Source organism: Carassius carassius, chromosome 10 (assembly GCF_963082965.1).
Source record: "Carassius carassius chromosome 10, fCarCar2.1, whole genome shotgun sequence".
Classification (NCBI taxonomy): domain Eukaryota; kingdom Metazoa; phylum Chordata; class Actinopteri; order Cypriniformes; family Cyprinidae; genus Carassius; species Carassius carassius.
In genome coordinates this window covers 15,968,630-15,984,397 of record NC_081764.1, presented here as the reverse complement: position 1 = coordinate 15,984,397, position 15,768 = coordinate 15,968,630, and the positions used below count along the sequence as shown (strand labels likewise).

Sequence of the window (15,768 nt, the reverse complement as noted above, 5' to 3'; positions counted from 1 at the left end):
GCCTTTGTTTATAAACACTCCTCTAGCCCCAGCTTGCCCAATCTGGCCCAAGGTTTTCGTCGGACCAAAAAACCCAGGCCATTGGCCCCGAGGAAGCACCGACGAGGCACGATCAAGCACCGGAAGTGACGTGGATATCCTACTGGCCCTGGCACGCACTAGCATGCCCGACAGTTGAAATGCGGCTATTGATAACTGGATTCTTGTCTCGATTCTGGTCTCGAAGGGTTAAAAACACTCCTGCTTAAAAACGAGGGGAAAAAACACTATTTGTGTCCCTCTGGAGTCCCTCCAGTAAATAACTGGGTTGACACAGTAAATTAAATAGTGGTGCATTTATTTCCAGGCAAGAGTGAGAACACTTAACAACTCACATGTGCTTCACAAAGAGCACTAACCCATCTGCTCAAGCCTCTGTGTGGTCTCAGGGAACTACACTGCGACCAAAATGGTCGCATATGCGACCTTTTGAAATGCCATTGCGACCATGATTTTTATGGGGTCGCAAATGTATCACTGATTATTTTTGTACCTACTTATGTGTAATGCTATGATTTAATATGAGCATTTATTAAACCAGAAATGTGTATTTTAAGAATACGTTTTATAACGTGCTCTGAGCATTCAATACGTCAAACATTCAAACATTCAAAAGAGTTTAAAGCATTCAAACACAAAATGCGGGAAAGCTGAACTGAGTAGCTGGTTACTCGCGCGCTGTGTTCGTTGCACACGTGGATCACAGTTTAAACAAACAGAAAAAAAAGATCGAAAAGCGAAAGAGCTCAATTCAGCACCGCGGTGTTCTGGTGTTCAGGGCACACACAGAGACGCGTCTCAAAGTCTTCTTGCTTTTGTACCGACAACAAATACAAACAAAATATGTCAAAATACCCGTCTTGGAAAGTGTGTTCGAAAGTCTGTTGTTATGTCTTAAGTGAAAGTAAAGAGTTGAGAAAAAATTTTTCTTAAAGTGACCGCGTCTAATTTACTAGGTCTGCTGTCGGTGTCTTTAATGTATGAAAATGAAAGTAAATCACTCACTGCTCTTGACTGAATTACTTTGTAGTTTTAACAAGAATTTATCCACAGTCAATCCAAAAATCAGATATAATTGATTATATTGTTTTACTGGTGGGTGAAGGACACTAGTTCATTTATGTAAGCGAGTATAGCAAAATACAGTGATCTGTGAAATATTATACCCAAAAATATTTCATACTGTAGACTACCAGTGAAATTGATAAAAAAAAAAATTAATTAGGGACCTGACCATGTTTTGCTTTCTTAAATTGCTAATTCAACCTTTTCACACCACAGACTGAACAAAATTAAGCATTGCTTGCTTGGTAACTGTTCAACTAAGTATTGATATTTGTGTAAGTATTGCCATACTGACCGTTGTCTGAAGTTTTGGTTGACTCCATTTAGGGCTGAAACGATTCCTTGAGTAACTCTAGTAACTCGATTACAAAAAATGATCGAGGCAAATTCCTCTGCCTCGAAGCCTCTTAATTTATTTTAAATCTCACGTCAGGTTCTTTCGCAATGATTTTTTTAATGTGACACAACACGTTTACGTCACGCACAAAGCGGAAGGAGACACGCGCTGCTTCAGACATCGCATACTGCAAGGAGTCAGCCGTGTTTTGATTTGAGGGCGCGGGCAAATGTAAAGAGAACGTCGTGGTATGTGTCCATTGCAAGATAGAGCTGGCATACCACAACTAGGGCCCTATAATTTCCGCGATGCAGAAAACGCGGAGGGAATCGCGGAATCCAGTCATAAAAACGTAATTTACAGTTTAACATGGAATGGCACGGAATTTGCCAAATTTTGAATGAATTAATCAAAAATAGGTCATTGGACTTACATCAAGTCACGATATGGATTAATATCTGTAAATATTAAGCCGGAACAGTCTATTTAAATATGAATCCTGCATGTTCTGCGTGTCTCTGTTAATGAATGAAGCAGAAGCGCGTCTTCCTGAAGCGCACTGAAGCGCGCGTGACGCTCCGGTAATTTCAGCGTCTGCTGTCTCACTAAATAAGGATGTGAACACATGAACAACATCTCCAGAACTGCTCTGACAGTCACTTCATGAGCATTTGACCGTTTGGTTTGAGTAAACTAGCGTCACATCACATACACAGAACTGTAAAGGTACGTCAACCCGTCAAAATAAAAGTCCGGTTAAAGACTATTGTTCCGCAGAATGTACATAGCCTACCACTAAAAATCTAACTTTTTTTTTTTAAGGTTTAATCACACAAAATTTCTTCCATGTTTTATTTTTAATAGTAAATACCCTTTGTTTACCAAAAAGTTAAGTTAATTTTCAATAATTAAAAGATAAATTAAATGAATGTTTTGTGTTTAATGTTTAATGTGCATCTCAGAAAATGCTTTATTTAAAACCCCAACTGAATGGCACTTAAATGCACTTAATATATCTGTCAACTTGTCATTGTTCACAGTACAAGTACAGAAACAGAAACAATGGGTATTAATTAAATGTTTATTTGTGATGTATGCATTGCATTCTATGCATTTAAAAAATAAAAATATTTTTTTTTCTAAAAAAGGAAACTTAGTTGTTCATTTTAAGAGACCTGTGATGGTCACGGAGGGACCGCGTGTTCAACATGGACGTTAATACACACAAACACACACCGAAACTGTTTGGTGATACAAGAGTTTATTGTTATTATTGATCAGAGAGTGAATAAAATACCTGCAACCCTCAGGCCACACTCTCCACTGCAGAAACAAACACAGACTACCTTCCATTACAAAGACATTCACATTTATACTGGTGGCCAGCACCATTACCACATGGGGAGGGACAAACTCACAGAAAACACTTTACACATGTTCCCTTAAATATACAGAGTCTGAAAGAAACATATTGGCATGATGTTCTACTTAATAAATCTACTTTGATGTTATTAATTCATTCACATTAAACAGGAAATAACAGCAACAACTCGGCCACGTTGCCCCTGAAACCCCCACGCTCAATTAATACATGGTAGATTTCCACCCTAAGCGGAACCAATAATTCCTGCCATTGTTTCTAACCAGGACTCTAAAAATCACGGGACAAACGCTACACGGGAACAATACACATATTTTACAGGTATTTCATTCACTCTCTGATCAATAATTACAATAAACTCTTGTATCACCAAACAGTCTCGGTGTGTGTTTGTGCGTATGTGTGCGTATTAACGTTCATGTTGAACGTGCGGTCCCTCCGGTGACCGTCACAAGACCCAGGAGTCTTATTTTTCTCTTGCATAATTAATATTGCACTTTAATTAAGCAAAAACACATTTTATCCGATTACTCGATTAATCGATGGAATTTTGGGTAGAATACTCGATTACTAAAATATTCGATAGCTACAGCCCTAATTCCATTACATATCTTTCTATCAAAGTTATCTGACATTATCAAGATGAATTTGTTCTGACACAGTTTAACTCGGAGTTCTTGTCATATTTTATTACCAATTTATAAACTATAACAAATAAAATGTGATAATGTGAGAAATGTTGAAGGTGTCTGAATACATTTTGGTTTGACTGTATATTTTATTTTACAGTGAAGACTATGCAGTGCTATTTTAAATGAACAAAAACAAACTTAAAGACGTAAACTGTGTAAATAGCACAAATAAATAAATAGAATGAACATACAGTACAAATTAAACCATTTCAAACAGGGCCCACTGTACAACCTGCACCAGGGCCCCTCTAACCCCAGCTGCGGCCCTGGGTTAAGGTAGCAATGCACTGTGTGTAAGAAATAAAACAAGAGGGAATGTGGTTTAAAAGATGGCAAGTAAAATAAAAAGCACATCTGTATGCAATACAGTTTCATTATTGTTCATTTTTATCCAGAGCGGCTTACTTTAAATAATTTGTGCGACCAAATCATGTTTTGCGCCAGTAACTGAAAAAATTAGTAGCGCAAGTGCCACCAGTGGAAAAGTTTAGTCTAGTTCCCTGGGTCTCTTTGTAGCTATTAGGTTCATTTAAAACTTCCGAAGAGAAAGAAGTGAGAAATAGACTTATTTCTGTGTCATCTGGCAAAGACAAAAAAAAAATGAAAAATTCTCAATCACAATAAAACACTGAATTTACAACTGCTAATCTGTATAACTGACTTCATCATATAAAAATAATGGATCTCATTCAACCGAAATTAATCTTTAGATTTTTGATTTTACCAACATCCATTTCTGACAACAACCAACCTAAAAAAACTCACTACAAGGCAAACACACATCTAAGACCTAAAATCACCTTTGGATTTACCCACTGTCCAAGCAAAAGAGGCAGAGTAATCCAGGGATTATGGAGAAAAACACGCTGTCTCTGAAGGGCAAAGATCACACACCTTCAATGATCTACAGCTTTCAAGCATTTAAAGCATGTTGTGCTTTTGCTATCCCTAACTTATGTGACAACCTACACAACACAAGTAATGAGTCATTGGATGTCATCGTGTTCCTCCCAGTGTTACAAAATCTCCTGACAATCTTGTCGTAAGTTGTCAATGGACAATTCTTCCTTATAAAGCTAAAACGCTATGCCAACACTAAAACTCAGCAAAAATGGCTTAAAAGTTGTTGTTTTTTTACTAATTTTATAAAGTTTCCCACTGTGCATAGTTGAGGAAAAACCTATTACAGAACACATCACAGCCCAAGAGAACGATTATAACTAACTCAATTGTAACTCAATTTTGACAAAATGTGTAATACTGTGAGTCAAAATGATCTATGGTTACTGCCATTGGTTACAGTAAAGCCCATATTGGTCAACTAGACCACTAACTACTGATAAGCAAGGGACATTTCACCCAAAATTAAAAATGTCATCATTTACTGAGCCTCATGTCACCCCATATAACTATTTTTCTGAAATGATTGTTTTTTTTGTCCAAACGATGGATCTTAATAGTCACCAAAACCATTTAGTGTTTAGTTGCCACCATTTTTCATAATATATTCTTTTGTGTTCCACAGAAGAAAGGCTGAAAGAGGTTTACACACACACAAGGGTGAGTAAACGATGACAGATTTTAATTTTTGGGTGAAGGAACCCTTTAGTTGTCTGTTGACACGCAAGAGTCATTTCAATACATGCAATAAACTGGTCAAGAAACAGTATACAAATAATAATAATAATAATAATAAAAATAATAAATTTGGCCTAAACAAGCACTGGATTTACTATCTGCCCTGTCAATTTGGATTGTGCCAGAGAGTGCTCTGTAACCCTGTCTATTTCATTTCCAAGTGTACCAAGTGTTCTGCGCTTTGATAAGAGTTTTTACAGTGTCATGTCTGAGGACCTCTAAATGTTATCCAATAAGCTGAAACCTTCAAATGCAATCTGACAACTACATAATACACTACTTAACAACAAATTACTGCCAGGGACGTACTGTATTTAACTGTGCTTGAAATATAGTAAAAACTTGCATGAACTTGCAGCAGTCACCAGCTCCTCCCTCTCCGAGTCAGTTGACATGTCACTGACTGACTGGGCCTCAGAAACAAAACTCTCACATTAACACTATAACTTTCAACCTTTCACTCGTTTACCCAACCGACATTGCTTTAATATGACGTTTTGGCGTCTGAAACATTATGAACGTTATTTCTATAGGGTAAAACTTCGTGCCAAACCCGCATTTATTAGCCAAAATAGTCCCAAGACATGAAATAGCCGCCACCAATGGGGACTGAACATAATCATTAAGTGTTATATTATAGGTAAAACCTATCTTGGATGAGTTTGAGTTTTAAAGAGCAATACTCTTTTGTTTGTTTGTTTGTTTTTTGAGAGTGGAAGAAACTTCAGCCAGGTTCAGTGTGTTAGCTAATGTAATATGACTAAGCCTGTTAGCTCCAATACTCAACTAAACTAATGACTGAGCAATATTATCCAGCAGATTTACGTCAAGAAAATAAAAACAGTATATGAGCAGTCACATGTCATATAACTGAACCTAGCCTGGACTGTGACTTCATTATTGTGGATAAGGCTTGACTAAATGTTTATTTTGTTCGCTGAAGCGCTAAGGCTCGAAGCTAACAGTTTTTAGCTTGCAGTGAAGCCGCGGTATGTATACAAGCCATACAGACTCACGAAAACCAGCTTAAAAACACAAAACACGCTTCAGGAGGTTACCTTGGTTGTTCGCCTCTGCCATGTGAATAAATGAAATAAATAAAAGGCGCAGAAGTCCAACGCATAGTGATTTTGTTCGTGCTGGATGTGGGGAACTCTGTGTTGTGTCCTTGCTCGCCATCCTGCTGCTGTTTCTCTGGCCGTGCGCGCGTCCTGTGCGCGCTCATATAAACAGCGCTCACGAGTTAACTCACGAGAGACATCCAGCGGATGCGAGAGAAACTACAGTTCAGGGCACCCGCTGCAAGAGTGCAAAAAATGTAGTACTTTTGAAAAGCATCCTTAAAATGATGCTCACTCACATGACATAAAGACTTCTAAAAAGGCATTATTGTGTTAGATGTAGAATGTTGTCATTACATGACAACGAATAATAAACTTTTAAATTGTATTTGAATTTAACCTAAATTATTATTAGTAGTAGTATTGTCACAATAATACATTTATTCTAATACTTTTAATTTTTGTTATTGTTGTTGTTATTATACTCCCATAAAACAGCATTTTACCAACAATAATGATATGCTTACTTCATAGTTGAATGTATACATTACATTTATTTTATTTAACGTAAAATAACGTATTATTATTATTATAAAGAATAAACACAAAAGTAAAAAAGCAACAATACAAGCATACACACTAATATTTCAGATACAGTGTAAAACAGTGTTAACATGTGTTAACAGCATAGTCTAGTGTAATGGTAAATACAGTATGAATTATTTATTAAATATTTAATGATGTGTGTCACAGATGGACTTTTGTTTTAGAAGGACTGCTAATGTGCATGTCCATGCATGAACAAATTCCACCCTTATCCACACTCACAATCTAAATGCCAAGTGGCAAAATAACATCAGTTAGTGTAGCTGTGTGGGTACTTTCCTGTTTATGTGGTGTAATATGACCTTTGCTTACCTCTATATTAGTGTAGTTGTTTTGTTTATATACTTTTTTCTTTTATTGTTTGTTTTGTTTTGTATTAATATTTAATGTTTGTTATATGATGTATGTTCTAAAACTGGGTGGAGCCTAAAGCCCCGTTCACACCATGAATGATAACTATAAAGATAACTATAAAGATAACGATATTAGCGTCCACATCAGCGAACGATATCGTCTGTTTATTCTGAGCGCACGTGCGTCTGCCGCTTTAAATCGTCGAGCTCGTTACAGCAGGATGGATTCTGATTGGATGTCAATGTTTATATCGTTCATCAGCTGGAAAAAATCGTTCTGAAAATGATTCCAACGATACCTTTTCTCTATGCCTTTATCGTTATAGTTGTAGTGGGGACTCTGCTATTCTTTAATATTGAGAATGATTTTTAGAACTATATCTTTATCGTTATCTTTATAGTTATCGTGCTTGGTGTGAACGGGCCTTAACTCTATAAAAGAACTCATTTAAAAAATAATAATAAGAAGAAGAATTGGAGTGTATTGGAAACGTCACCAATTTTACACCTTCATCGCCGGTACACGCTAACAATGTGCATAAAGATTTATAAGCACCCTTTGTTCATCTATTGTTTATGTACATTTCAGCATCCTCCATTTATACCAAGTTCACACTCATACAGTCTATGTTCATATTACACAACTTTAAACGTCGGCAGATTGCTGTGCTGTTCAGACTATATGACTTGCCGTCTGTCTTGAAGTCATTGTGGTGTTCACACTATGTAAATGATCTGCAACAGGGGGTCATACACAAGCTGACAACAACTGTCACCCAACTAATTGATGTTAGCTGTTTGCGTGGTGATCTGTTCTGAAAAAATTAGCTCCATTTGTTGTGTTCAAACTTTATTTAAAGGGAAAGTTCACCTAAAAATTAAACTTTTATGTTAATCTGCTTATCCCCAGGGGATAACATCATTTACTGAGCCTCATGTCACCCCATATAACTTTTTCTCTGAAATGATTGTTTTTTTTTGTCCAAACGATGGATCTTAATAGTCACCAAAACCATTTAGTGTTTAGTTGCCACCATTTTTCATAATATATTCTTTTGTGTTCCACAGAAGAAAGACTGAAAGAGGTTTACACACACACAAGGGTGAGTAAACGATGACAGATTTTCATTTTTGGGTGAAGGAACCCTTTAGTTGTCTGTTGACACGCAAGAGTCATTTCAATACATGTAATAAACTGGTCAAGAAACAGTATACAAATAATAATAATAATAATAAAAATAATAAATTTGGCCTAAACAAGCACTGGATTTATTATCTGCCCTGTCAATTTGGATTGTGCCAGAGAGTGCTCTGTAACCCTGTCTATTTCATTTCCAAGTGTACCAAGTGTTCTGCGCTTTGATAAGAGTTTTTACAGTGTCATGTCTGAGGACCTCTAAATGTTATCCAATAAGCTGAAACCTTCAAATGCAATCTATATGACTTGCCGTCTGTCTTGAAGTCATTGTGGTGTTCACACTATGTAAATGATCTGCAACAGGGGGTCACACACAAGCTGACAACAACTGTCACCCAACTAATTGCTGTTAGCTGTTTGTGTGTGATCTGTTCTGAAAAATTTAGCTGTGTTCAAACTTTATTTAAAGGGATAGTTCACCTAAAAATGAAAATGTTATATTAATCTGCTTATCCCCAGGGCATCCAAGATGTAGGTGACTTTGTTTCTTCAGTAGAAAACAAACCAAGATTTTTAACTCAAACCTTTGTAGTCTGTCAGTCATATACAACCCGAATTCCGGAAAAGTTGGGACGTTTTTTAAATTTTAATTAAATGAAAACTAAAGGAATTTCAAATCACATGAGCCAATATTTTATTCACAATAGAACATAGATAACGTAGCAAATGTTTAAACTGAGAAATTTTACACTTTTATCCACTTAATTAGCTCATTTAAAATTTTATGCCTGCTACAGGTCTCAAAAAAGTTGGCACGGGGGCAACAAATGGCTAAAAAAGCAAGCAGTTTTGAAAAGATTCAGCTGGGAGAACATCTAGTGATTAATTAAGTTAATTGATATCAGGTCTGTAACATGATTAGCTATAAAAGCTTTGTCTTAGAGAAGCAGAGTCTCTCAGAAGTAAAGATGGGCAGAGGCTCTCCAATCTGTGAAAGACTGCGTAAAAAAATTGTGGAAAACTTTAAAAACAATGTTCCTCAATGTCAAATTGCAAAGGCTTTGCAAATCTCATCATCTACAGTGCATAACATCATCAAAAGATTCAGAGAAACTGGAGAAATCTCTGTGCGTAAGGGACAAGGCCGGAGACCTTTATTGGATGCCCGTGGTCTTCGGGCTCTCAGACGACACTGCATCACTCATCGGCATGATTGTGTCAATGACATTACTAAATGGGCCCAGGAATACTTTCAGAAACCACTGTCGGTAAACACAATCCGCTGTGCCATCAGCAGATGCCAACTAAAGCTCTATCATGCAAAAAGGAAGCCATATGTGAACATGGTCCAGAAGCGCCGTCGTGTCCTGTGGGCCAAGGCTCATTTAAAATGGACTATTTCAAAGTGGAATAGTGTTTTATGGTCAGACGAGTCCAAATTTGACATTCTTGTTGGAAATCACGGACGCCGTGTCCTCCGGGCTAAAGAGGAGGGAGACCTTCCAGCATGTTATCAGCGTTCAGTTCAAAAGCCAGCATCTCTGATGGTATGGGGGTGCATAAGTGCATACGGTATGGGCAGCTTGCATGTTTTGGAAGGCTCTGTGAATGCTGAAAGGTATATAAAGGTTTTAGAGCAACATATGCTTCCCTCCAAACAACGTCTATTTCAGGGAAGGCCTTGTTTATTTCAGCAGGACAATGCAAAACCACATACTGCAGCTATAACAACAGCATGGCTTCGTCGTAGAAGAGTCCGGGTGCTAACCTGGCCTGCCTGCAGTCCAGATCTTTCACCTATAGAGAACATTTGGCACATCATTATACGAAAAATACGTCAAAGACGACCACGAACTCTTCAGCAGCTGGAAACCTATATAAGGCAAGAATGGGACCAAATTCCAACAGCAAAACTCCAGCAACTCATAGCCTCAATGCCCAGACGTCTTCAAACTGTTTTGAAAAGAAAAGGAGATGCTACACCATGGTAAACATGCCCCGTCCCAACTATTTTGAGACCTGTAGCAGAAATCAAAATTGAAATGAGCTCATTCTGTGCATAAAATTGTAAACTTTCTCAGTTTAAACATTTGCTATGTTATCTATGTTCTATTGTGAATAAAATATTGGCTCATGTGATTTGAAAGTCTTTTAGTTTTCATTTTATTAAAATTTAAAAAACGTCCCAACTTTTCCGGAATTCGGGTTGTAATGTATGTGTGAGGGAATCATGGCTTTGATAGTCAAAAAAAAAAACCATACACATACATAACTAAATTAAACCCTGCGGCTCATGACATTACATTGATGTGTAAATGATGTGACTTTATAAGTCAGAAATAGGAAGTTTCTGACAGCATGTGAAGACAACAGATAAGCGCTCTGCTCAACACAGTGGAGTGAATCATTTAGTTAACTTTGTGGTTTATAATTTAAGTCGTATTTGAGTCGAGCTGCTTGTACAACTGTTGGTGCAAGCTATATTAAAGTGATTATTACATTTTGATTTTGGATATTTGGATATGGATATTACAAAAACGCATAGATTCACATAGATTTTATTATTATTTATAATTTATTTTAGTAATTAATTCAACTGTACCCAACATGGGTACAGTTGAAACAAAATAGCTTCTTGTGTTTATACGCTAACTGTGGTAGATATTACCTACTTATAGATGTTAATAATTATTAATATTTTAGTATACAAGTAAAGGAAATGTCATATGAAAAATCACTTCTCTTCAATATTGATTAAATGGGAGGGGGAAATCCTGCCCATACCCAGCTAGGAAAAAATAAGTTACTTAACAAATTACTGCAGCAAAATAATAATAATAACATCACGCCTATGATAACATTCTCAACAAACACAAAAGAGATTGCCTCTATTATTAATATTTAGGCTATATAGCACCTGCCAAAAGTTTGTACAAATAACTGCTTTCAATGTTTTTGAAAGAAGTCTCCTATTGTCACGGCTTACACTGCTGGAAGGAACACGAAGCCGAGGGATAAACGAAACAAGGATTTATTAAATCAAACATAAACAAGGTAAGTAGTAAATAACAGGTGGCAAGTGTTAAGTAGACAAGTAACAAGTAGACTAGTTGACGAGTAGACCCGACAAAACAGAACTGAAAGGACAAGGCTTAAGTAGAAGGGATAATTGGGGAAACACGTAGATGGCATGACTAAATTAACAGGGACATGGAACACATGGGGAAATGAAGAGACACACCTGGAAACTAATCAAACCAGACACGGAAGACAGAAACTGGGTCACAGGGGCAAAAACACACAAAATGAGTCCAGGTGTGTGACAGTACTCCCCCCTCCCGGTAGGTGCGTCCTCGCACCGTAGAAACAAAGGGAGGCCAGCAGACAGGGACCACAGAGGAAGGAGCCAGGGAGGAGATGACGGAGGGAGGAGCCAGGGAGGAGATGACGGAGGGAGGAGCCAGGAAGGATCTGAAGCAGGAGGTACCCAGCAGGACCCAGGCCACAGCCATAACGGCCCAAGGTGGGGCCGACGGAGGAAGGAGCCATGGAGGAGGAATGGTCACCGACTCCAGGGACTCGACCCACGGCAACGGAGCAAGTGGAGGAGGAGCCCGAGGCGGAGAGCCGAAGAGCCAGGGTGACGGGGAGGAGCCGGAGGTCCTAGGCGGAACTGATGGCTCTGGTGACTGACGCGGCGATGTGGATCCGGAAGGCCGCGGTGAGGCCAGAGTGACCGAGGACTGAGGTGTAGCCGAGGGGATGAAGGAGCCTGACGGAGCCGGAGGGACGGAGGGATCAGGAGCCCGTCCTGGGCTTAACGGGGGATCAGGAGCCCGTCCTGGGCTTAACGGGGGATCAGGAGCCCGTCCTGGGCTTAACGGGGGATCAGGAGCCCGTCCTGGGCTTAACGGGGGATCAGGAGCCCGTCCTGGGCTTAACGGGGGATCAGGAGCCCGTCCTGGGCTTAACGGGGGATCAGGAGCCCGTCCTGGGCTTAACGGGGGATCAGGAGCCCTTCCTGGGCTTAACGGGGGATCAGGAGCCCGTCCTGGGCTTACAGGAGGATCAGGAGCCCGTCCTGGGCTTACAGGAGGATCAGGAGCCCGTCCTGGGCTTAACGGGGAATCAGGAGCCCGTCCTGGGCTTAAAGGAGGATCAGGAGCCCGTCCTGGGCTTAACAGGGGAACAGGAGCCCGTCCTGGGCTTAACGGGGAATCAGGAGCCCTTCCTGGGCTTAACAGAGGAATCAGGAGCCCGTCATGGGCTTAACGGAAGATCAGGAGCCCTTCCTGGGCTTAACGGAGGATCAGGAGCCCGTCCTGGGCTTAACGGAGGATCAGGAGCCCGTCCTGGGCTTAACGGGGGAACAGGAGCCCGTCCTGGGCTTAACGGGGGAACAGGAGCCCGTCCTGGGCTTAACGGGGGAACAGGAGCCCGTCCTGGGCTTAACGGGGGAACAGGAGCCCGTCCTGGGCTTAACGGGGGAACAGGAGCCCGTCCTGGGCTTAACGGGGGAACAGGAGCCCGTCCTGGGCTTAACGGGGGAACAGGAGCTCGTCCTGGGCTTAACGGAGGATCAGGAGCCCGTCCTGGGCTTAAAGGAGGATCAGGAGCCCGTCCTGGGCTTAAAGGAGGATCAGGAGCCCGTCCTGGGCTTAACGGGGGAACAGGAGCCCTTCCTGGGCTTAACAGAGGATCAGGCGCCCGTCCTGGGCTTAAAGGAGGATCTGGCATAGGTGCATTGGAAACCCCCTTATTTTGACCCATTTGGCGCTCCACATTTTGCTCCCTCGTGGTGGGCAGTGTCGCCGGCTCTCGCACCTGTTCTGACGGGTTGCTCTCTGTCATCGGTGGGCTCGGGCTCATGCCTCGTTCCGTGGGGAGATTGTAGGCTGGGCTCTGGGTCCAGAGTGGACCTGGCGAGATCCTCCATTGGGCCGACCGTGAGAGGTGACCCATTTCTCACCAGATTCCACTCTATAAAGGCGGCGAAATCCTCCCGAGGACCATCTTCGGGCGACAGCGTGGTCCGGGTAGCTGGTGGCATTAGCTAGCCAGAGAAACCGTCTGGTATGGTCCTCGAGAGACAGTCCCTCCTGCTCCAGCAGGAGGAGGAGGTATTCGGGGCGATAGAGGGGATCCATGGCACACTACGGAAAGAAAAAAGACTGTGAAAAAACGGAAAACAAAACACGCAGTTTTTTTAACTTTTTCAGGTCGGGTCTTCTGTCACGGCTTACGCTGCTGGAAGGAACACGAAGCCGAGGGATAAACGAAACAAGGATTTATTAAATCAAACATAAACAAGGTAAGTAGTAAATAACAGGTGGCAAGTGTTAAGTAGACAAGTTGACAAATAACAAGAAGACAAGTTGACAAGTAACAAGTAGACTAGTTGACGAGTAGACCTGACAAAACAGAACTGAAAGGACAAGGCTTAAGTAGAAGGGATAATTGGGGAAACACAGGTGGATGGCATGACTAAATTAACAGGGACATGGAACACATGGGGAAATGAAGAGACACACCTGGAAACTAATCAAACCAGACACGGAAGACAGAAACTGGGTCACAGGGGCAAAAACACACAAAATGAGTCCAGGTGTGTGACACTTATGCTTATCAAGCCTGCATTTATTTGATCAAAAATACAGAAAAAAATGTGATATTAAACAAGCATGCTTTAAATTGATGAAAAGTGTTAGACTTTTTGTATCTCTCTATTAGTGCTATTAGATCTTAGTCCTGCGTTCGACACTATTGACCACAATATTATTTTGCATAGACTATAACACTTTGTTGGCATTAATGGAAGAGCATTAGCATGGTTTAAATACTTCTTATATGATGCCATCAATTCGTAGCAGTAAATGAAGAGGTATCATATCGATCACAAATGCAGTATAGAGTACCTCAAGGCTCAGTACTAGGGCCGTTACTCTTCACGCTTTACATGTTACCCTTGGGAGATATCATCAGGAAATCATCATTAGCTTTCACTGTTATGCCTATGATACTCAGCCCTATATTTCTTCATAGCCTGGCGAAACATACCAATTTGAAAAACTAATGGAATGCATAGTCAATATAAAAAACTGGATGAGGGGTAATTTCTTACTGCTAAATTCTGAAAAAAAACCCAGAGGTGTTAATTGAAGGACCTAAAAACTCTGCATGTAATAACCTAGAACACATATTAGCCCGGGCCTGTCAACACTGCACTGGCTTCCTATCAAACATCGTATAGATTTTAAAATCTTGCTTATTATTTATAAAGCCCTAAATGGTTTAGCACCTCAGAATTTGAACAAGCTCTTGTTACAATATAATCCTCCACGTCCACTGCGTTCTCAAAACTCAGGCAATTTGATAATACATATCAAAATCAAATGTGGGCAGCAGATCCTTTTCCTATTTAGTGCCTAATCTCTGGAATAACCTACTTAACATTGTTCGGGAGGCAGACACACTCTTCCAGTTTAAATCTAGATTAAAGACCCATCTCTTTAACCTGGCTTACACATAACATATTGATATGCTTCTAATATCCAAATCAGTTAAAGGATATTTAGGCTGCATTAATTAGGTAAACCAGAACCAGGAACACTTCCCATACCACCCGATGTACTTGCTACATCATTAGAAGAATGGCATCTACGCTAATATTAATCTGTTTTTCTCTTATTCCGAGGTCACCGTAGCCACCAGATCCAGTCTGTATCCAGACCAGATGGTGGATCAGCACCTAGAAAGGACCTCTACAGCCCTGAAAGACAGCGGAGACCAGGACAACTAGAGCCCCAGATACAGATCCCCTGTAAAGACCTCGTCTCAGATGACCAACGGGACAAGACCACAGTAAACAGATGATTCTTCTGCACAATCTGACTTTGCTGCAGCCTGGAATTGAACTACTGGTTTCGTCTGGTCAGACAAGAACTGGCCCCCCAACTGAGCCTGGTTTCTCCCAAGGTTTTTTTCTCCATTCTGTCACCGATGGAGTTTTGGTTCCTTGTCACTGTTGCCTCTGGCTTGCTTAGTTGGTGATAATTTATTTACAGTGATATCGTTGACTTGATTGCAAATGAATACACCATTTAAACTGAACTGAGATGATGACATCATTGAATTCAATGATGAACTGCCTTTAACTGTCAATTTGAGTTATTGACACACTGTTTTCCTAAATAAAGTTGTTCAGTTGCTTTGATGCAATCTTTTTTGTTTAAAGCGCAATATAAATAAAGGTGACTTGACTTGAATTGACTTTTATTGTCATAAAAGATTTCATTATTTGCATTTTTTAAATAACTTTTTAATAATTAAAAAATCCATCCCCCCAAAAAGTACCACAGGTTATAAAATAAACATTGATAAATCATATATAAAATTATGTAGTGTTTTTCATTTTTAAATCACACTATATTGAACCTCAGAGAACATTATAAAATAATT

The 15,768-nt window shown here is 40.0% G+C and overlaps 1 protein-coding gene across 2 annotated transcripts in view; it reads right to left on the bottom strand.

Annotated features, from left to right (window-relative positions):
- LOC132151873 (transmembrane protein 131-like) overlaps positions 1-6,352 on the bottom strand; it is a 48,374-nt gene extending 42,022 nt beyond the window's left edge. For both annotated transcript variants that reach the window (XM_059560355.1, XM_059560356.1), the window contains exon 1: positions 6,211-6,352. In XM_059560355.1, the coding sequence (XP_059416338.1) occupies positions 6,211-6,331 (121 nt within the window). In that variant the 5' untranslated portion in view covers positions 6,332-6,352. The remainder of the gene's footprint in view (positions 1-6,210) is intronic.
- Positions 6,353-15,768: the final 9,416 nt, after the last annotated feature.